At 41.4% G+C, this 22132-nt stretch overlaps 1 protein-coding gene across 5 annotated transcripts in view; it reads right to left on the bottom strand.

The window, feature by feature from the left end:
* Nucleotides 1-22132, bottom strand: part of TANC2 (tetratricopeptide repeat, ankyrin repeat and coiled-coil containing 2) — a 371488-nt gene that overhangs the window by 39828 nt on the left and 309528 nt on the right. For all 5 annotated transcript variants that reach the window (XM_043904966.1, XM_043904965.1, XM_043904967.1 and 2 more), the window contains 2 exons: nucleotides 18676-19283; nucleotides 1200-1308 (listed from right to left, as the gene is read on the bottom strand). In XM_043904966.1, the coding sequence (XP_043760901.1) occupies nucleotides 1200-1308; nucleotides 18676-19283 (717 nt within the window). The remainder of the gene's footprint in view (nucleotides 1-1199; nucleotides 1309-18675; nucleotides 19284-22132) is intronic.

Here is a 22132-nt window from a genome sequence, read left to right as displayed (position 1 = left end):
CAATTCTGTCCATCTGATGAAAAGCCTTCCCCAGCTATGTGCTTATATGCTGGGGAGAATTCGTTAGGCTCTTAAAGTTGCCCTTCATGCTGTTTTCTCTCTGAAGAGAACTGTTTTATCTTTAATAGTATCTCTGGGGGGAAGTCCAAGCCAGAGGACTATTTAAAATCCCTGCATTTCTCAGTCCAGAGGCAGCAAAATTGGTCTGAAGAGACTGGGATTGGAGGTGGCAGATGCAATAGCAAACTGCAGACTAGAAAAACCAGGAGAACAAATTTCTTCCTCAACTTCTGTGCTCTGTCCCACAACTGCTATCTAGACTATAAATTCCTTGAGATTAGGGGCTGTATATACTTTTGATTTTTGCATCCCAAGTACAATGCCTCAGCAAGCACTGAATAAACAAACAAATGGGATCTCCATCCCAGCTGTGTGGATGCTGGAAGAAAGAAAGCTGATGCTTAGAGTTCTTAGAAGTTTTGAAACGACTCAGGGGAAAAACTGGGATTATAATTTCAAAACAGGATGGGGAGAGTAGCTTAAAGGAAGGTTACAGCTGGTTCTAGAGAAAAGAGTTTGAAATTCACAGCACCAGGAATATTAAAATCATCATCAAGACAATTATAAGAACATGGAAAGAGTAACTGCTCTCAGAGACTTTTAAAAAATACTGTGAAAACCTATAACTAATGCTGTATGACTACTCTCAGGAGACAGGAGGTCACATGACAGTGGTTCCCAGCCTTTTTGGCACCAGGGGCTGGTTTTGGGGAAGACAGTTTTTCCACTGATTGGGGTGGGGAGAATGGTTTCGGGATGATTCGAGCACATTAAATTTATTGTGTACTTTATTTCTATTATTATTGTATCACCTCTACCTCAGATCATCAGGCATTAGATCCCAGAGGTCGGGGACCTCTGATGTATGAAGTATACACAACTATATGCTTCTTACCTAAATGATTATACATGTACATTTCCTAGAAAGCCTAGCAATCCACTGAACTGGGGGATGACAAATGTGGTTTTCTTTCCAAAGTCCTAGGGAGGAACAGGCCAGACATTTTAGGAGATGGACCAACTCTGCAACAAACTAATTTCAGGGACCACACTGACATAGCAGGCAGCTTCATACACACAGTGCTAAAGGAACGCCTGCTGGAAATGGAAAGAAAAACGCCTCCAACTTCTTTAATTACCTTAAAAATGTGTGCTTTGAGGATGTGATGTCCCAGTTCAATTGTCTGCTGTCGGTTTAGTTTTCCCTCTTGGCGGGAAAACCAGAAGGCAAGTAATGTGTGACCACTCCTGCAAGAGAGAGACTCATTTTAGGAAATTTAATGCTCCAACTCTCCTGTGGGTGGAGGACTGTTCACATCGAGCCATACCTCCAGTGAAACTCTGTCTTGTTCACCCAACTTCTTAGGGAAGGGCACCTGCTCCTGGGCAAGTCATGGTTCTGAAAGGTTCCGAGCTTTTCCTGGTCCTTTACCCAAATCACACGTGTGAATATCACAAAATGTCACTTCTAGTTGGCTTACACCCTTCCCACACACAGATGGCATTAAAAGATCCATTTTTATTTTCTGTCTCTGTCAACTCCTCTTATTTCACCCATGCTTTAAATGTCAGTGTTGCTTCCTCAGGATCTTCTTTTTGGTCCCAGTCTGTCCTCTGGATTAGCTCATCCATCCTCAAGAGCCTCTGCCACCACCTAAACCCTGTGTTCTAGCCTGGAGAATCCCAGGGATGTGGTCACACGGAGTCGGACACGACTGAAGTGACTTAGCAGTAGCAAACCCTGTTACCTTTTCCTCTATCTAGACGTCTCAGCTTTAGTTCAATATACATCCAACTGCCTACTGGATTTCTCTACCTAGAGGTCCAATGGCACCTTAAACTCATTGGGTCCCAAACTGCATTAAAAACCTCCGCAAGGGAAGTCTTCTCTGATCAGCCTCTACCAAGCCTCTATTCCTTCTCTTTAGCATTTTTTTTTCTCCAGCTGAGAAGGGAGTTCTCTCTCTGGTGCTACATCATAGGCTGTATATACCTTTAGTACAGGATCTACCACACTATTACAAGCCCTCTCCTCTACTAGACTGTAAGCTTCCTGATAGCAATCATTCCCAGCCCCCATCTGCTTGCCAACAAATCTCCAGTCTGTTCATGAAACAGAAAACCCTTCTCTCTGCCTCTGCACATTGTCTTATCTGCCCACGATGCTCAGAAATGCCACAGGCCTCTTGTAATCACACACTCAGCTGGTCTGAAGACCAATCCAACAGAGAGGCTAAGTTAAGAGAATTGCCAAAACATGGAGCCTGGGCCTGAACTGTATAGCATCGGAATCTGTCCTAATTTTGGACTCCTTGTTATATGAAGTGATAAATTTCCTTACTGCTTAATCCATTTGAGTTGATGTTTTTTATTTCTTCCAGCTTGAAGTATCCTAATGATATACTCTTTTAAGTGTAAGTGAATGTATTAATATATGTGTATACATGTGAAGTATATGTATGAATACAGGGTTGTATATCTCTTTTTATTTACATTTATGACAGAAATCTCGAGTTGCTTATGCTCTCCACAGTGCCATTGTGTGTGGCACATAAAAATTCTCAATAAACTCTTCACAAAGCAAGATTAGACATTAAATAAAGGACACTGGGTCACTTCCGGGTTCTGCCCTCTTACCACACTGCTACAGTCTGTAGGAACTGTAACACTGCAGAGTGACAACTGTCTCTCTACTCCCCATCAGGTGAGCAGTCAGCAGAGTTCTGTGTGCCACTGACAACCCAGCTTTTACTCCTTTCACTCGGGAGTGTCACAAAGGAGGGAAATCAAACTGTGATCTCAGTTTCAAGCCCAACGAATCCATCAAACAGAAGGAAAAACAGCAAGTGAATTTTTTGTTGGTGACATCTACTTGAGAGAAGGCCCAAATGTCTACTGGAAGATCTTCTCTCACAATTAACATTGGCTATGCTGCCAGGTTTAACATTTGAAGATGTCTAAAACTGAAGCCTGAAAAAACAAACAAGTCCTTCCTTTCTTCCTTCATAAATAAAGTTTCAGTAAAGAACCTGGAGAACAGAAAATGAGACAGCCCCCATCTTACTTAGGTGGGCTTTCCTGGTGGCACAGATGGTAAAGAATCTGCTTGCAATGCAGGAGACCTGGGTTCAGTCTGTGGGTGGGGAAGATCCCCTGGAGAAGGGAACGGCTACCCACTTAGGTGGGAATCATCCTATAAAGCTTCAAAAAGAAATTCTACCATGTTCTAACCTTTGGCTTCATAGAATTTCTGGGTTCTAGTGGATACCAGGTCATCTTATTTGATTCGATAAGGCTGACCATAAAGAAAAGAGAGTTACTTCATTGAGAGAATGTCTCAGACAAGTGTATCCTGCATGGAATCATCAGTGTCATCTGAAGGTGTAAGTGTGAAAGTCGCTCAGTTGTGTCCGACTCTTTGAGACCCCATGGACTATGCAGTCCATGGAATTTTCCAGGCCAGAGTACTGGAGTGGGTAGTCGTTTCCTTCTCTTCCCCACCCACGGACTGAACCCAGGTCTCCCACATTGCAGGCAGAATCTTTACCAGCTGAGCCACCAGGGAAGCCCAAGAACACTGGAGTGGTTAGCCTATCCCTTCTCCAGAGGATCTTCCCAACCCAGGAATCACACCGGGGTCTCCTGCATTGCAGGTGGATTCTTTACCAGCTGAGCCACCAGGGAAGCCCGTCATCTGAAGGTATGAGCCTGGAATTGTTTTGCACTCACAAAACCCAGAAATTGCTACTGAACATTTACATAGCCCTTGAAAGCCCAGTGTAGTTCATAGGCTATTTTAACAGAAGTTAATGAGAACCATTTATAAAAGTGCCCTAACTTCTCAAAATCCTATCTGGTTATTAACAATGAAAGGATTGCAGCGTCCCTGGTATAAGAATTATTACTTTAAATGACTCATCTCTGACTGTCCATAGAGACAAGAACTCCTGAACACAGGCCTCTGATCCATCATTTATGCTTCAGGCCATTAAGGAGAACCCATGCCTATGAGGATCAAAGAAAAAGCTCAGGGCAAGGCCATGAGCTGTCAGGTAGACACAGACCTGACTGCCCCAGTGCTTTCACTTTACCACCGTGACCAAGACACCCTGGGAAGATGCCTCTGCACCTTTCCAGCATGCATTGCAGCCACCCACAGGACAGCGCTTCCTTTTGTTATTGTTGATCAAGCACCGAGGAGAAACAGCAAGCCACACAGGTCAAGGAAAAGATGGTGACAACTGTAGTTTCCTTCTTTTTGGATACAAGCTGTTGTATTATTCATGAAAGAATGATTCCGATCAGCTCATTGAACTCAAAGCTTATGGTATTGAGGACATGAAAAGTAAAATAGCAATTTCCATTACATGCAGGCATTCCCATTCATACCTTACTGTTCTGACAAACTACGATGTCACTGGCTAACCCAGTCTGAATGGGTCTATATGTGGGCTTGTCTACATTTATTTCTATTTTTCTTATTATCTGCTCACTTCTGAGCCCTATTTCTTTTGACTTCTAGCCTTAGTATTCTCTAAGATCACCAGCAGCCTCTTAATTGGTTTTCTTTTTGCCTTTGATCTTTTGTTTTTCCTCTTTTTTCCTTCTCCATCCAGCATTAGGTCTTATGGACTGTTTCCCTTGAAACTCTCTCTTCTCTTGACATCTAAGACACTACCCTGGTGCTTTTCTTCCACTTTCCTCTGGTTACATAACTTCTTTGCTCTATTCCCCATTTACTCGTCTTTCAGAGGCAGCCCTCACCTCGACTCCCGGCTTTGGCTCTCTGAGATTTACTCTGCTTCTCTAGCTGCCAGCAGATTCCGCTACCTCCAAATGACCTGTCAAACGATGGCTGTTTGAAGTTGAAGATTTCCCTTAAAACCAAATCCCCTAAGGCTTATTAAAAAAAAAAAAAAACACCTCCAGTTGCTCAGGCATAACACCAAGCAGTCGTTTTCTCCTCCCTGGACATCACCTCTCATGGATAACTGCAAGAGCTTCACTCTTGCCATGGCCTCCTCCCCAGCTCGTACCAATACCTATCCAGCAGAAACCTGATCAAATCCCCTCAAAATCCTTCAATGGCTTTATATTTCCTCCTCTACATAATCTAAACTCTAAATCCAAACATGGTATTCAAAGCCTCCCCATAATCTGTCCCTTATCTGTTTCTTCACCTCCTAACCTTGTACTTCTAATTCCAGATGGAGTAAATTAGAGTTTCAAACATGCTTTCCCTCTGCCTGTAACTCATCAGGTAAACCACTTCCCAGTCTTCAAGCCTCAGTTCACAGCATCTCCTCTGTGCAGTCTTCTTTGGTCCCCCAGACGGGGTCAGCAGTTCTTTCCTTGAGGCTCTGACATATCTAGCACACCGCTCCACCATCACACCTGCTACAGCCATGCACTGTTTGTGTCTGCACATCAGTCTTCCTGCTAGACTCTACTGAGGACAGAAGCTATGCTTTTTCACATATGTTCTCTGAGCTAACAAGAGTCCATACTTGCAGAGTGAATGAATAACAGTCCCTTTTGTACAAATGTACATTTGTACACTACCTGTGGTTTCCAAAATTACTACAGCACTTATTTAGATTCCCCCGTACACCTTTACTATGGGCACAGGTGTGAATATTACTAATGTGGTAGAATGGCTGAGACTCAGCAAGACTGAAGAACAGACTCCAGCTCACGTGGCTAGGACATAAAGAGATGAGAACCCAGGGTCTTCTGAAACCTTGCTCCACTGCAACATTGATAAGATTAAAACGTAAAGAAGAGTACGTTCATTTTTATAGTACACAATCTGAATTCTTACAATCAAAATCGGCAACTGTTGATTTTGACATTTTTCGATTAGCATTTTGGGAGACAGCAGTTAAGAAATAGAGAAAGCCAGAGTCTATGTGACATTTTACGTATGACTGAACACAACTGTGTTTCCCCCTATAATTACAGATGATGGTGATAAAAATTGACTTTCATGTGAGCTCATATGTGGTTATAAAGACCAGTGGGCGGTGGCCATGGTGAGGGTAGAAGTATTAGGATTTCCACATAGTTTATGTAATGAGGTCACTTTGTGATTCAGTCACCTTGCAGACTCCTTATCTGCATTCACAACATTGCTTCCTTATCCCTGAAATGAAGTCAAATTCCAGTTTTGTCTCTTTCAAGCTTTCAGCTTTGGACAAGTTTTCTAACCTCTCTGTAAGACAGGGAGAGTAACACTTCTCTCTCAGGCCTGGGGTGGGAATTAAGTGAGAGATACTAGGTAAAGGTATTTTATATTTCTTTTATATCCTCCATAGTCACTGGCACAGTGCTAAACTAAAGGAATGAACAGCAATCACAGAAGACTTCAAACACGTAAGAGGATGACTGTGTGCTCAGAGTTTTAAAGTGTGCGGCACGGTGAAACGTGATACCCTATCCTTAACTCCAATCTTTGCCCTTCCACACCTAACTTCACTCTACCTTTACAGCCAGAAGGGAAGCCCATGGATCAGGGGAAAATGATTGGGGATGAGTGCCATTCACAGTTAGCTGTGCAGGAAAACCTGGTACTGTCAATTCAGGCAGAGACTGGGGACAAGAACAGAGCTAACCAGATCCTAAGAAGTAAGGTAAAAGTTAAGCTAACAGGAGGAATATGAATTTCTCATGTCCATCAGAGATTTTCAGGAGGATATAAGCCTTACATTCAAGATAGATTTGCTTTGACATATTTTAGGAGAGAATCAATCACATGTCAGAGTTGAAGATTCCTCCCCCAGCATTCTCCCCTCACCTCTCTCCCAACAAAAGGCAGGGAAGGTCGTACCCAGCATAACACAGGGTAGATCCAATCTCAATTCCAGCTGCAGGCTTCAGCAGCCCCTTGACACGAAATTATCAGAGACAAGTGATGTTCACCCTTGGACAACTACAGATGATAAGACAATGAGGAGCTGCTCTTACCTGAGGCCCGAGCACCTCAAAGGATTCAGAGCTGTGGAGTCTCTCAGATAAAGCTTTCTAAGGCAAGAGTCACCATCCCTACCCTCCGCCCATCTATTGGTTTGGAAGTTGCCTAACAGCTATTATACAACTTTTTTGTTTTATACAACTATAAAATATACAATGGTACTATGTCTGTTTTTCTAATAGATTTTCACCTAGCAACCCAGAGAGTAAGTGATCTTAAAGTCTCTACCTGTAGTACTAACAAATATACTCAAATATCTCCAGCATGGAAGGGTCCTCCATTGTTCTAGTCAGAGTCACTTATGTGTGGTCACATAGATGTCATCAGCTCCTGGGAGGGCAAGTTCAATATACAACACTTCAGCATTTCAGAGAAACAACACTTAAGTGTTTTGATATTCTTCTGTGTGGTGCTAGGATGTGATAAAGTGGAACAGGGACAGCCAGCTGGCGAGCAACTATGTACAATCTAAAGCCTGTCCTAGCTATCTTACAGTGTGGGCTGAAATAACATGTGCCGCTGTGGAATGTCTTTGTATTATAGAGGTACATGTGGGAATTATTTAGGGAGAACTAGTGAGATTAGAATTACAGGGCAGAGATGAATACCTGTCTACAAAAGGTCTGTGCTCCTGTCCACAGTCAAGGGTGGTTGGTTGGAAGCAGTTACTTTGCCAGGGACCTTGTGTTCACATTCAGGTGGGGTTATGTGACCGAGTTCTGGCTAATGGAACATAGGCAGAAATTATATTCATCACATCAGACCTAGTGCAGAAAAATCTTCATCTTTGATTTCACAACCTTATTACTTTCTTTTGTTTCTGTAACTGTAATATTACTCTTGTAAATTATTACTTGGCTCACCATTTTCTCCTAGTGTTTAAATATACCTAATCTGAAATGAACCTACTTATGAAACAGAAGATCCCCCAGAGGAGGGCATGGCAACCCACCCCAGTATTCTTGCCTGGAGAAGCCCATGGAGAGAGGAGCCTGGTGGGTCCTTAGAGTAACGAAGAGTCGGGCACGACTAAAGTGACTTAGCCCGCATGCATGAAACAGACGCACAGACATAGAGAACAGACGTGTGGCTGCCGATGGGGAAGAGGCTGGTGAATAGATGGAGTGGAAGGCTGGGGTTCGAAGATGCAAGCTAATGTACACGGAATGGATAAACAACAAGGTCCTGCTGTATAGCATAGGGAACTATATTTAATATCCTATGATAAACCATAATGGAAAAGACTATAAAAACAAATGCAGACATATGTATAACTGAATCACTTGGCTGTACAATCTAAAGCCTGGTATAGCAGGTATTGCTATACTTGGTATAGCAGAAATTAACACAACACTATAAAGCAATTATACTTCAGTTAAAAAAAAAACCTATTCTGTTTCCATACATTCAAACTTTCTGCTTTATGCTCTTTAACCTGGATGACCTTGTTAAGTTACTATGGCTTCTACTGTCAGTTACTTGCTGGTAACTACTCAATCCATAACCTCATGCCTTCAACTTTCTCTTTTCCTATTCTCCATGGTCATATTTCTAAACACATTTGTGCATCCTCCCCTGGAGGCAATTCATTATAAACATGTCCAAAACAGGACTCACCTCTCTCCAGAAGCCTGTTCTTCCCCCTGCCTTCACTCATGCTAGAAGTCTTCCCCCATTCGGAATGCTCTATGTCGATCAGCAGCTTCACTATTTTCCACATCCAAGATAAGTTCTGAAGTCATTTTTGATTCCTCCACCCTTACCTCCCATACACAAAAAAAGACCAGGTGCTTTTGAGTATCTCTAAAATGTCCACATAGCTCTCTGTTCTCACACTGCAGTCTTAGTATTTCTCAACTAGACTACTGTTCTAGACCCGTAACTAGTTTCCCTGCCTGCAGTCTCTCCTGCAACCCATCTTTCATACACTACTTGTCAGAGCTATTTTGCACTTGATTAGACTTATCTAATCACTGTCTCTTCTTTTCTCAAAAATTATAGAGACTCCCTGTTATCTACAGAATAAACCGAGAAGTCTTAAACTTTTGAGACGTTTTTCCTAGTGACACTTCCTATCATTCTCTGACTGCATGTCTTATTTTCTAGTTATGGCTTCTCACAATTCCTCAAGGGCACTTAATATCTTGAACTTGCTTTTCCTCCTGCCATTCCGCTCTCTAGCCTCCCTAGAGTGTTCTCCTGCTCCTCTGCAGCTAAACGGGATCAACTCATCCTTCAAGGCTGAACTTGACCGTTACTTGCTCTGAAAAAGTATTTTCTCTCTTTAAAAATAAGTATTTGGCTGCACTGGGTCTTAGTTGCAGCATGTGGGATCTTCACTGCATTGTGCAGGACCTTTGGTTGCAGAGCATGAACTCTCCAGTTGTGGTTCGGGCTCCAGGGTGCGTGGGCTCAAAAGTTGCATTGCAGCATGTGGGATCTTAGTTTCCTGAACAGTGACTGGGGACTTGACTTCATGTTCCCTGCATTGCAAGGTGGGTCTTAACCACTGGGCCACCAGGGTAGTCCCTGAAAAGTTACTTTCTCTTTGTCTCGGTTCCTATGGTACTTTGTATTGTGGTACTGTTATTGGTTGCTATGTAGCTGACCGTCCTTGATAATGGCTTTAGTGTCAAGGGTTATGTTAAATACCTAAGTTTCTCTAGTGTATAGCACAGTCCTTGGTGTACAGTAAAGTTCAATAGATGTTTCATGAAAATAAATACCAAGTAGATGGGTTTGAGGAAGAGCAATACAAAGACCTCCAGATCCACTGTCTAATTCACTACTTAATTCAGCCTTGAATTTGCAGGCATCTCTGTTGCCACTGATCAACTGTGAAGCAAATGTGACTATGACTCAAATATTGAGAACAGACTGACAATCCTGATCTTCTTCATCTTAAAAATTCTGCCTGCACTTAAACTCTGGGGGTTGATGCCTTACAGTCAGTCGGCCTGTTGCAAGTGGCACCCACATCTTTAAAAAAATGCTTGCCTCCATCTTCAGCCTATCAGTTAGTAACTGCCTTGGCATGCTCTTTTTGTGGCTTTCTCATGGAACTGGAATACAAAATCCATTTCTAGTCAGCTTGTCTTGCTGTTTCATATTCAAGGTGGGAATGAAAGAGCTGATGGGAAGTAGAAGACTAGCAGTATGCCCAAGATGTACCTTTGTAGAAATGGAAGGAACGACATCATTTCTTTTTAAACACAGAACTCAGGTAGAACTCTGCTGCTTTCTCTCAGTTGGCTCCATGGTTTCCTAATGTCCTTCTGTTCTATTAATGCAGAACTGGCCCTAGGAGAATGGAAACTTCTCTGCCTCTCCTCTGCCAATGAAGTCTTCAGGCAGTTGGCAGGGCTTTTAAGGCAGAAGAGTTATGACTTCATCAAACTGTCACAGTTTGAAACACCAACAACAGGCATAGGAAGATCAATCAGTTCTTCTTTCTCCACATTCCTCAGTTCTTTGTTTGTACCTCTAGTACAGCACTCTGTCTTGAATTATAGCTGGTTATAAATGTGTCTGTTAAAACCACTAACTGTAAGTCCCGGTAGACAGATCTATCTTACTCATATGTGTATCCCCTGCAGTGCTTAACATAGAGCCTTGAATATATTACTTAATATATGTTCAGTGGATGTGTGCTGACATGCATGTCTTTGTTTTCTCCTGATGCATGGTAACAGAATGAACAAGATGTATTCTATTGAACTGTGTGAAAAGTTTTTCAAATTTTTAAAATAAATAAAATTAGTAGCATGTATATGGGGAAAACAGTTGAAAGAGTGGCAGACTTCATTTTTTGGGGCTTCAAAATCACTGCAGGTGGTGACTGCAGCCATGAAATTAAAAGACGCTTACTCCTTGGAAGGAAAGTTATGACCAACCTAGACAGCATATTAAAAAGCAGAGACATCACTTTGCCAACAAAGGTCCATCTAGTCAAGGCTATGGTTGTCCCAGTAGTCGTGTATGGATGTGAGAGTTGGACTATAAAGAAAGCTGAGTGTCGAAGAATTGATGCTTTTGAACTGTGGTGTTAGAGAAGACTCTTGCGAGTCCCTTGGACTGCAAGGAGATCCAACCAGTCCCTCCTAAAGGAAATAAGTCCTGGGTGTTCATTGGAAGGACTGATGTTGAAGTTGAAACTCCAGTACTTTGGCCACCTGATGCGAAGAGCTGATTCATTTGCAAAGATCCTGATGCTGGGAAAGATTGAAGGTGGGAGGAGAAGGGGACGACAGAGGATGAGATGGTTGGATGGCATCACCGACTCAATGGACATGAATTTGGGTAAACTCTGGAAGTTGGTGATGGACAGGGAGGCCTGGCGTGCTGCAGTCCATGGGGTTGCAAAGAGTCGGACACGACTGAGCAATGGAACTGATCACTTCTTTGTTCACTCATTAATTCACTGTTAAACAAAATATTTACTGAGTGCTGACTGTGTCCCAGGAACTCTATCAATCATTAGGAACACCAAGGTGAGCGTGATAGGAAGGTTCTTGTCCTCATGGAGCTCGCTCACATTCTAGAAGGGAAAGTGGACAATAAACAAGTATTCACAGATAATACATTGATAAAAGATTAGAAAGTAAGAAGATTGTTATGACTAGTAAGGCCAGGAAAGACTTTCTTAGATATGTGACATGAGGAAGTCTCAGGAGGTAGCTGTTAGGCTGAGACTGGAAGGAGTGAGAGATTATGCTGTGTGATGACAGAGGGACAGCACGCTCCAGACGGAGGGATCTATTAAGTGCAGAGCCAGGGGTAGAAGAGAGCTTAGCAAATTCTAGGAACTAGCAGATGACCATTTATGACCAGAATACTGTGACTAACAGGGAGAATGAATGAACTTCATTAGAGAGGTAGGCAGAAGCTATCTTCGTATAATACAGGGTTTTGAAGACTCTGGCTTTGATTTTATTCTAATCACAAAAAGAAGCCACTGAAGGATTTTTCAGCAGGAGGTTACATGGTCTGATTTATATTCTTAAGAATCACTTCAGGTGCTGGTGGAGAATGGATTGAAAGGGAGACCAATTAAGATGCTAAACCAGTCCATGTGAGAGCCTAGGGTGCAGTCAGTAGAGGTGGAAATAAGTGGACACTTAGAAGCAAAATTTGGGTGGTAGAAGCAACTGGATATGCTGATGGCCGCAGTGAATACATGTCTTACAGCTGTGGGTTCTTATGGTTGGGCGAACAGAAGGCTATTGGTGTTGATTTTATGAAATGTGGAGCTCCAGCTGCTTTTGAAAGTCTGGAGACAGCCAAGAAGTTGCTCCAAACACCAAAAAACAAAATGTGCTGTCATATCCCACTAAGCTGGCAGGAACTCCTGAATGCTGTGCCATGGATCTTGGTTTGACAATCTAGGAGAGCCTGTGGGATTCCCATCTTTTCATTCAGCCAGTGTTGCTTCAGAGACTCATTTAGCAGGACAAATGAGCCTCTATTTCCTATGCTACTTTCAGTACCAGAAATCTCCCTTAAAATTTCTCTGTCAACTACTTAGGTGAATTTGCTTTAACCAGTAATTGCTAGACTGGGCATATCCACTTTAAAAAAGCAATATATATATATAAATATATATATATAATTTAAATATACGAAGCAATATTATTTTTGTAACAAAATCAAGTATTTTGTTACAAACCTATCAAGAAACCAAGAGTACAAGTCCATTCTGTGTTTTCATTAGCTGGCCCTTCTGCATGCCTGTCAAGGTCCTAAAATGATGTCTTCTCTCCATTTTATAAGCAGGACTACTTCTCTATATATTTATTAACTTAGCAAACTTCACATGAGTTTATATGACAGTAAAAATAAATAGCTCTCAGTTTTAAATAGGTTTGGACAAGAATTCTGATTACCAACTTTTTCCAAACTTAATTTCGGACTTGTAAAAGGAAAAAAAATACATTATTGTTACCCATCTTTGAAGATACGAGAATTTTAGCAATGGGAACAATTTACCTATTTGACTAATAGATGTGGGTTCTATCATCTATGCTATGAGAAACAAATCTGTAAAGTTTAACGGCATGCGTGCCATGCCCATTATGCATGGGCAAACTGGACACATTCCAAGATACACATTAGGTTTAATGCAGTATCCCCTTGCATTATATTATGAAACCATGACCTGGGTCACTAGAATAATATATTAATATTCTATAATAATAATAATATTCCATTATTATTTTGAGTTTTGTGTCTCAAATTTATTCTTGAATCTCAAATTTGATTCTTGATAAAATTTATTCTTGATTCTAACAGGGAGTTAGAAACTGGTTTAAATAAAGAGGAAAAATATTTATCAGCAAATGAGAAAAATTTCTGCAATTATTAGAGATCAATGAAAATCACAGCAAAATCATGATATCAGAAGGTCATTCTACTAAAGGTCATGCACTAGGAAAAGGTGTTTGGTGTATCTCTTTTCTCTCAGCTTTAACTCTTCCAAACCCTAAGGGCTGACTTAGCTCCACAACCCTGTTTTTTCTTCCCATGATCTATCACTTTGCTGAATTCATCCCTGCTTTTAGAAAGCAGAATCCATCCACCTATTCAAGGGGTTATTGTGGATGCCTGCGATCGCTCTGAGAAGTAGTCACCTCAAGTTTGTGTTTCTGTGACGATGAAGGTTAAGGGTCACCCTGCTGGGAGGCTCCTGTGTGGATTAAAAAACCAAATAAATAAAACCACCACAATCCTCAACTCACCATTCTGTGATCACTTCAGACTTAAGCATTCTACCAGAAGCCAGGATGTACAAGTCCCTAGCACAAATTAGTTTCCCTTTACAGGGAGAATGCCCTCTTTTTCCCCTGCCCTTTGACAAGCTGCTTCTTCTCTGACACTCTGCTTTGTGATGTGGATTTCAGAGCACCCAGTCTCCAACGTGGAATCTGCTGACCAACATAATAAAAATGATTTTTAAAAATATTAAAGAACATTTATTGTAAGATTTCAGCTCTGGCCACAAAGAATCGAGTAAGTTCTCAACTATTCCTACAGGTACAGGTAGGACTTGAGTAGACTTTTCCCCCTTCTTCCAGCCTAAATTTGATTCTCTTGAGTTTGAGGAAATCAGGTCAGCCCAAAATAGGCTTCCAAATCAAACCTCATCAGGCTGCGCAGCTCAATACTTGTGAAAGTTTACAACGTTTTAGTTGAACAGTTGAAAATAAGACAGCAGAGTCTTCTAATTTCTATGTTGGAATACTACATATACATACAACAAAATGTTGATCTGAGAGCTGTTCCTTGGGAAGGGAAGGTTAACAATACCATGAGAACAGAGATAACAGGAAAGGAAACAGAGAAAAAAGAGCGGGGATTCACTCAGGGCTAGCTTAAAGCTATGTAGAAATACTAAGCAGTAACTGGACAGCACCACAAGGTACCTGGTGGCCCCCAACTGTCTACTCTAACAACCTCACATTTCAACAATCAAAGGCATCAATAGGTTGGATTATAAAGGCTGGTGGTGGTTTAGTCACTAAGTCATGTCTGACTCTTGTGACCCCATGGACTGTAACCTGCCAGGCTCCTCTGTCCATGGGATTCTCCAGGCAAGAATACTGGAGTGGGTTGCCATTTCCTTCTCCAGAGGATCTTCCTGACCCAGGAATCGAACCCAGGTCTCCTGCACTGTGGGCAGATTCTTTACCGACTGAGCTATTAAGGCTGGTGACATCTCTCAAATGCCTTACTTAAAATGCACAAGTTGCTTCAAAAGTTTTCTACTTCCCTTTTATTAGCATAATAGCAGAGATTAGTTTATTAGTGAGTTAAGCTGATAGCTCAGTGCCCAAGGGAATAACATACAGGACAGGTTAATTTCAGAGTATGACAGAATATGACAGTGATGAACAGCGGGAAACAGAAGGCAGAATAAAGCGGTGCAGTCTGAGGCTTCTGAGTGCTTCAAGGGGCAAAGTTCTATCTAGAATGCAAACCTAAACTCTTCCAAGTTTTGATGTAATAAAATATTTTGCACTATAATTTGCTTACAGTTTGAGAAACATAAACATGTGTATATATACAAATACCCTTACCCTATTACCAAGCCAAGAAAAGGCATCCATAACTCATCTCTTTCTGTGGCAGTCAGATATGTATGCAACTTTAGGTCATTCTTTCCGGGATGTTAATTGTGTGCCCTGATTCTGGGACAGTAGGCAGTCTGATATTTAAAATAGGGAAAACCCTATCTCAGCTGAAGCACTGACCTTCAGCTCTGCTACTTCCTCTTCTAGCACCATCCTCAGATTACTGACTCTCTTCACTTAGCAGAAAGGATCGCCCTGGGTGGCCTATTTCTGATGAAGGTCAACTACTTTTTGGCATCAGTAGAATATTCTCATCTGTGACTAATTCCCTAATAAGGTCAACAAATTCAGGGTGAAGAAGTGAGTGTTGAAAGCCCAGGAAAACAGACCAGAAGAGATGTTCTGTAGCTTCTGAAAGTTCTCCTTATGCAGAGTTTGTCAGGCATTGCACTATTTACTGTGATTTCAGAGGCACTGAGCTAGCCTTCCCTGGTCTACTGAAATGCTCCAGAGAGAAGCTGGAGAGAAAGAGGAGAACAGAGCAGGAAATAATGTACAGGAAGTAGAGGCTGAGGGCCTCACAGGCAAACCCTGCGTGGAGCAGAGTCCTGCTAACCAGACTCCCCAACAATGGAAAGCAATTAGAGCCAGCTTCTTTGAAAGGCCAGCCTGGGCTTTGCCGGTGACATCAAATTCTTAGTGAATTTCCATCTCATTGACCCAGGGGGCCTCAAGCTCTGAGATCAATAACTTAGTAACAAAGCTGGCGCCAGACAGTGCTGCATAGAAGGCTGAATTCCAACTGAGATGAAACATGTAAGGAAGCTTTTTTGATAACTCCTGGTCCTGTTTACTCTCTGCCATTAAGGGATATATGATGATCCCTCAGAAGTCTTGAGTGTTATTCAATCACCAGGGAATAGACTACACAGCATTTGAAGTTAGACGTGTTTGCTCTTCTTGTCCCAGTGCATCAGCCTCTTGCCAAAGTGATCCTAGTTAATAAACAACGTTGAGAAGGTAAGCCTGGAAAGCCATGATGTGGCTGCATAAATACAATCTTTTCTCCTTTGGGAGCCTGAGGGTTTTTATCTGTTGTAAGGATACTCTTAATTCAGGGTTAGTCTGGTTGCCTTGGACCTCAATTTTCAATCCCTTGAGATGTTCCAGGATGAGAGAGCAGATCAGCCAGCAAAGTTCCTCTGGAAACTGATTTCAGTATTGATTAGGCAATTCTAGATTGGTCTCTTTCTTAAATATGTCATTGCCAACTCTGTATTAACATCAGCAGCAGTACTAGCAGGATTTACAATAAAATCCTCTTGGGAATCACATACAATTCATAGAGAACTCAGACCCAGTTTTTTCTTTTTTTTAAATCTTGTGCCCCCAAATACTAATAGCAGAAGACTGTTGCAACCTATCCTGTTAGCCACAGGGATTTAGTTAAAGGAAACCTGAAAGGTCTATTGCTGCACATGAAACAGGAGGGGAGGCGGGCAGGGCACAGTCTCTGAAAGAAGACATGGCCCAAGGACACGACAAACTGATTAGAACCAAACGGGTCCAAGATGGCAGACAAGTCGACTTCCACTAGACCTTAATCCTTAGTGCTGCCCACTGCAACACGTCAGCAAGCCAAATGATATAACCACAAGTGCCAAGACAGTTCCAAGGCTGACCATCAGAGACCAAAATTTGGGTGGTGGCCTAGTTCCTGGAAATCTCCACCCCTTCCTCCAAACAATTGGAATGATTCTTCCATTCATTAGCCTATGAAATTACTCAGCCCATAAAAACTAAACACACCACATTTCGAGGCCACTCTCACCTTCTGAGGTGGCCCGCACTGTCTGTGAAGTGTGTTTCTTTTTAAATAAATCCACTTCTTAACTATCACTTTGTCTCTCACTGAATTCCTTCTGTGATGAGACATCAAGAACCTGAGCTTCATTAAGTCCTGAAATCAAGTGTGTGATCTCAGTTGGAAGACTGGGTTTTGGCCATGTTCAAGTCCCAGCACGTGGGTTTAAGCCCCAATCTGAGGTGTGCAGCTTCACAAAGAGAGGGGGAAGACAAAGAACATTCCCCAACCCCATTCTTTGTACTGTGCACAAGTCTAAGCGTTATACTACATGACCTCACTTAATTCTCAACAGTTCTAGGAATTATTATTCCTTTTAGGTAGGTAAGAAAACTGTCTCGGAAACATTATATAATTTTCCAAAGGTCACACAGTTCCTAGAAAAGGTAGGACTTATTAAGCAGGTCATCTGACTCAAAAGTTCATGTTCTTTCCACTACAGAATGTTTCTTTAACAAGTTTAACTCTTAGGGAAGATAGCACAAAATTTGCCTGGCTTAATATCATCACCAGAATCTGGAACTAATTTTCTAATGAGTCGGCAGGAAGTAGGCTGAGAAGTGTGCCCACAAGCACAGGTGTCTCTAACAAGGGTGAAGAACATGCCCCAGGAGTTAACAACAAAACCCCAGAACAGACAAAGATGGTCAGCCTCTCTGATGAGTCACAGAAGAAGTCAAATGTGGCCTATCTTCTTTCTGAGCCAGAATAAGCTCTGCATTTGGCAGCTATGTTGTTGGTGTCTTCTTCATTTCTAGGAAATCAAGACTACACCTGCTTTTGATAACATCAACTTAATTAAAAGAATAATTCTTTTCTTTGAAAGAATTATGTGTGGGGAGGAGTAGAAAGCACACCTCATTAGGATGCTAGAGATCTAGGTTCTATCCAAGAGGATGGGAAATAGTCTCATATGGAGTGTGGTTTGCAGAACTGAGAAAGATTCTTAAGTCACAGTCAAGCGCATGGGGAGAGTACTGAGGTAAGTCAGTGACATCTGCCGTGGGTGTGGGGGGCAGGGGAGGAGCCGTACCTATGATCCACTTGTCATTCCTCTTCTAGCCCCTCGTCCTTTCTCCCCCGTTACCTTTATGCCTTTTTGCAAGTGATTCAGTATTTTAAGGCCTTTATAGTAAACTGGGGATAATAACACTTAATTTATCTAAAGGTAGAGTGGCTAGATGAGCTGATCTCTTCCAGTCTTTTTCAGATATAAGGTTTAAGATCCCATTTTCCAGCGTAAATCTTAGGACCAGCTTGGGCTCTAATGAGGTCAGTCGCTGGTGACTTTAAGAACGGCCTGGCTTTTAAACGGGCAATCACAATTTTAAAAGAATTCTGCTCTGAGTCAAAGAGGTGAACAGTGTATCAAATCTTTCTGAAAAGCACTAAGGGAGTTTGTTGAAAGGTTAAATTATAGCCTGTGATCTCTATAGGGGACTTCTCTGAAAGGGGAATCAGAGAAAATTATTTAGAAAAATATGGGAATGTAGGGAGCATTCTAAACATCTATGCAGATTTTGAGCCTTATGGAAGTAAAATTGTGACAAAACAAGTTAACGTCATCATAGCCTTATGTTAAGAAGAAACAGAGGCGATGTCTCCTTTATGTGAAATGTTCCATGAAGACCACTTCTCACTGCTTCCAATACCCACGCTCCATGCAGTAAATACAAAACAGGCTCACAATTGCTTATTACCGATCTATGGCTTACCTGGGATCACAGAGAAATTTGGTTTTCTCGCCTTCTTCTCTCCAGATGAGCCACTCTCGAAAAGAAGGGTGTACAAACATACGAGTCATGTCTCTGCGCTTGATTAGGAACATTGAGAGGTTCTCCATTCTCTGCTGGAAATCCTCCCACTCCAGCGTGCCTTCGATGCTGCCAGCGTTGATGGCTTGGAAGATGTGCTCGTCAGTCAGTGGGTGGAGAGATGCCACTGCCACATTCAGGAGGGGCATCACCCGGTCAAAGGAAGACTGGGTTGGGAACTTCATATTGCACTGGAGCAAATAAACCTCAGAGAGCGAAACAGGAACTACTTTGTAGCTAGAGCTCTTTAACACTAGGTAGCCTTTCTCTATGAGGTCAAATGTGAGTTTCAGGTACAGATAGGACCCTTGGCTGAGGGTCTTGAGATGAGAGCTGAGTTTGCCAAATGTAGTATTGTCCATTTTGCCATTAAGAGAAATGTTATTCTGGATCTCTGAGCTGCTGTGTATCCGGTGCAGGATGTAGGCCTGCAGGTCCTGGTCTATGGCTTCATTCTCTTCTAGTCGATCCAGGAAAATCCTATGGAAAGGCAGCAGCTTGGTAATTTCCTAAAACAGATGGAGAGAGACAGACAGAGAGACAGAAAGACCTTCAGTTTCCCCTAACTCTTGTGATAAACTGCAAGGTTCACAAATTTATTCTGAACTTCTGAGTGGCCAAAGAAAAGAGGGAAATATGATGACGTATTAGTGTCTAAGGATTAAAACATTAGTAGTTGCCTAAAAGGGACACAACCTTCCCTAAAATTAAGACTTAAAATAACTTTTATGAGTCTTCATAAAGGGTATTTTAGGAGCGACTGGATGGTCAATATTCTAAATAACATTCCTAAAACAGAAAACAGAATGCCAAAAGACTCAAAAAATGTCATACAGAATTTGACTTTCTATCCCTCATTATTTTTTAAAATTATTTTAAAATTTATTTTTAATTGGAGGATAACTGCTTTACAATGTTGTGTTGGTTTCTGCCATATAACAATGTGAATCAGCCATAAGTATAAAATGACTTTATTTTAATGGGGGTCTTTTGGAGATGCCTCAGCCCAAAGGAAAAATCTTTTAACAGTGGGAAGCCTGGCACCCTGGTGATCTGCTTGGAAATTATGTTGGGGGAAGGTGACAGGGCTTTGGGGTGACTCTCTTGCTCTGGAATCCATCTTTTCTTATCTGCTTACAGACTCTGCTCCTGTAAGTATCCATTCCCTCTCCTGCAGCAATTTCTTCTTCTCTCCTGGATCACACAGACATGGGACTCAATATTCCTCCCTCTAACTACTGTATCTTTGATCCCATGTTTAGCAAAACTTAACAGAAAAGTTTTCTCTGCTTACTGTATTTCATTCCTCCCTTCCCATTCTCTCCTCCATTTGCTGCAATCAGGCTTTGATCTCATCACTTCACTGGAATGGTCCTAGTTAAGATGATCAGTCATATCTGCACCTTGCTGAATAATGGAGGTTCATTTCTCATCCTCCTCAACCTCTCAGCAGTCTCTGACACAGGTGATCATGTCTCGCTTCTTGAGTTCCTTTCTGCAGCTTGCTTTCACAGCACATTCCCCTCATTTTCCTCTCAGCACACTGGCCACTCCTACTCAGCCTCTTCTGCTGGGTCCTGTCTCATTTCTCGGTCCACCCAGGGCTCCCGTCTCCATTCTTCCTCTTATCTGGCTACCTTCACTCCCTAGAATAGCTGGATCCCATGGTTCTAAATATAGTCTATACATGAGTGACGCCTGATTTTATATCCCCAGCTTGGTCATTTCTCCTGGGCTCTCTTCTTATATATCCACTAACTCAACATTGCCACTTGGATGTTTCATAGACAAACTTACTGTGACCAAATCAGAACTATGAAAACTTCCCCCACTACAAACCTTCCCATGTCAATAAACAGTATCACCACTGATCCTACCATCAAATAGGAGGAACTATCTAGATCTTTTTCTCAAACCAGCCTCTACTCAATTGCTCACCAAAATCCCACAATTCATCCTTGAACCTCCTCTCTTGCTTACATCCACATGCAGCCCATCATCATCTTCTTTAAAATATACTCCAAATATGACCACTTCACAGGATCTCTGCTGAGAAGGAACTATCTAGATCTTTTCCTCAAACCAGCATCTACCCAATTGCTCACCAAAACCCCACAATTCATCCATGAACCTCTTCTCTTGCTTATGTCCACATTCAGCCCATCACCGTCTTCTTCAAAATACAGCCCAAATATGACCACTTCATAGGGTCTCCACTGTTCCCACGCTAGTCTAAGCCATCACCTTTCACCTATACTTCTGCTTCCATTCTTGATCCCCTACATTTTATTATCTACATAGCCAGGAGCCAAAGAAATCTTTTAAAAAGGTAAATCAGATTTCATCACATTACAAGGCTCCTTGGAGAGGCCTTTCCTATCTGTTCTATGTAAAATAACTGTCATCCCCATTTATCTCTTCACTGCTTTATCTATCTTCATAGCACTAACACTGCCTAAATTTTAACATATGCTAATTTGTCTTATTATTTGTGTTCCTCACTAGAAAATAAGCTTTATGAGGAATATTGTCCATCTTGCTCACTGTCCTATTCTTAGTTCTTAAAAATAAGCTTTTACACTTGATATACTTAACAAATGTTTGTGGAAATAATGAATGATCAATTATGAGGGTTCATTTCAAAAGATCTGTGAATTATTTCATTTTCAGAGCTAAATAAAAATAATTTTAAAAAGTTACTGGTTAATTTAGCTACTTAAAATAATTGTAATATATAGTGGAACTATATGTAACCTTGTTCTGTATTTTCCAAGTCTCCTGTAAATGCATTATCATACTTTCATAATTTAAAAACTAAAAAAGAAAGAGAAAAAAAAGTTATGAGTTGAAGTGAATGAAGTATCTGAAAAGTTATTGCTGGCCTTGATTTATGAAGATACTGACTTTTCAAACATAATACTTTTCCTATTCTTTGGCACAGCCGAAAAGTTAGTCATCTGGTCTACCAAGTCATACTTAAAACATCTTTTGAGATTGCACATGGCATAATGTAAAAATATAAGCAAAGATATTATCTAAGTGTATATTTAGTAAAACTAGTCAGACTGTGTTCCTGGAAGTTTATTTTATTCACCCTTCATCTTTTAACAATCAAGCTACTGACCAATAATGGTAGATTACATAACTTTTAGTTATAAAGATGCATTTATGTTGATTTATTTTAATTTAACTCAAATTACTTTGAGATCTTAATAATGAACATCTGCAAGTTGATGGTCAGAATTAGAAGTACAGTTTCTGATCAAGGAAGGCAGATTGACCTTAACTGGTCAATCTGCAGGAAAAATACTAAGTGCCTGAGAGTGGGGAAAAGGAGGGCATTGAGGCTATTTTCTGT

The sequence above is a fragment of the Cervus elaphus genome, chromosome 5 (assembly GCF_910594005.1).
Source record: "Cervus elaphus chromosome 5, mCerEla1.1, whole genome shotgun sequence".
NCBI classification, from domain to species: domain Eukaryota; kingdom Metazoa; phylum Chordata; class Mammalia; order Artiodactyla; family Cervidae; genus Cervus; species Cervus elaphus.
Note: the sequence above shows the minus strand (reverse complement) of the source record. Positions and strands in the feature narration are given on the sequence as shown.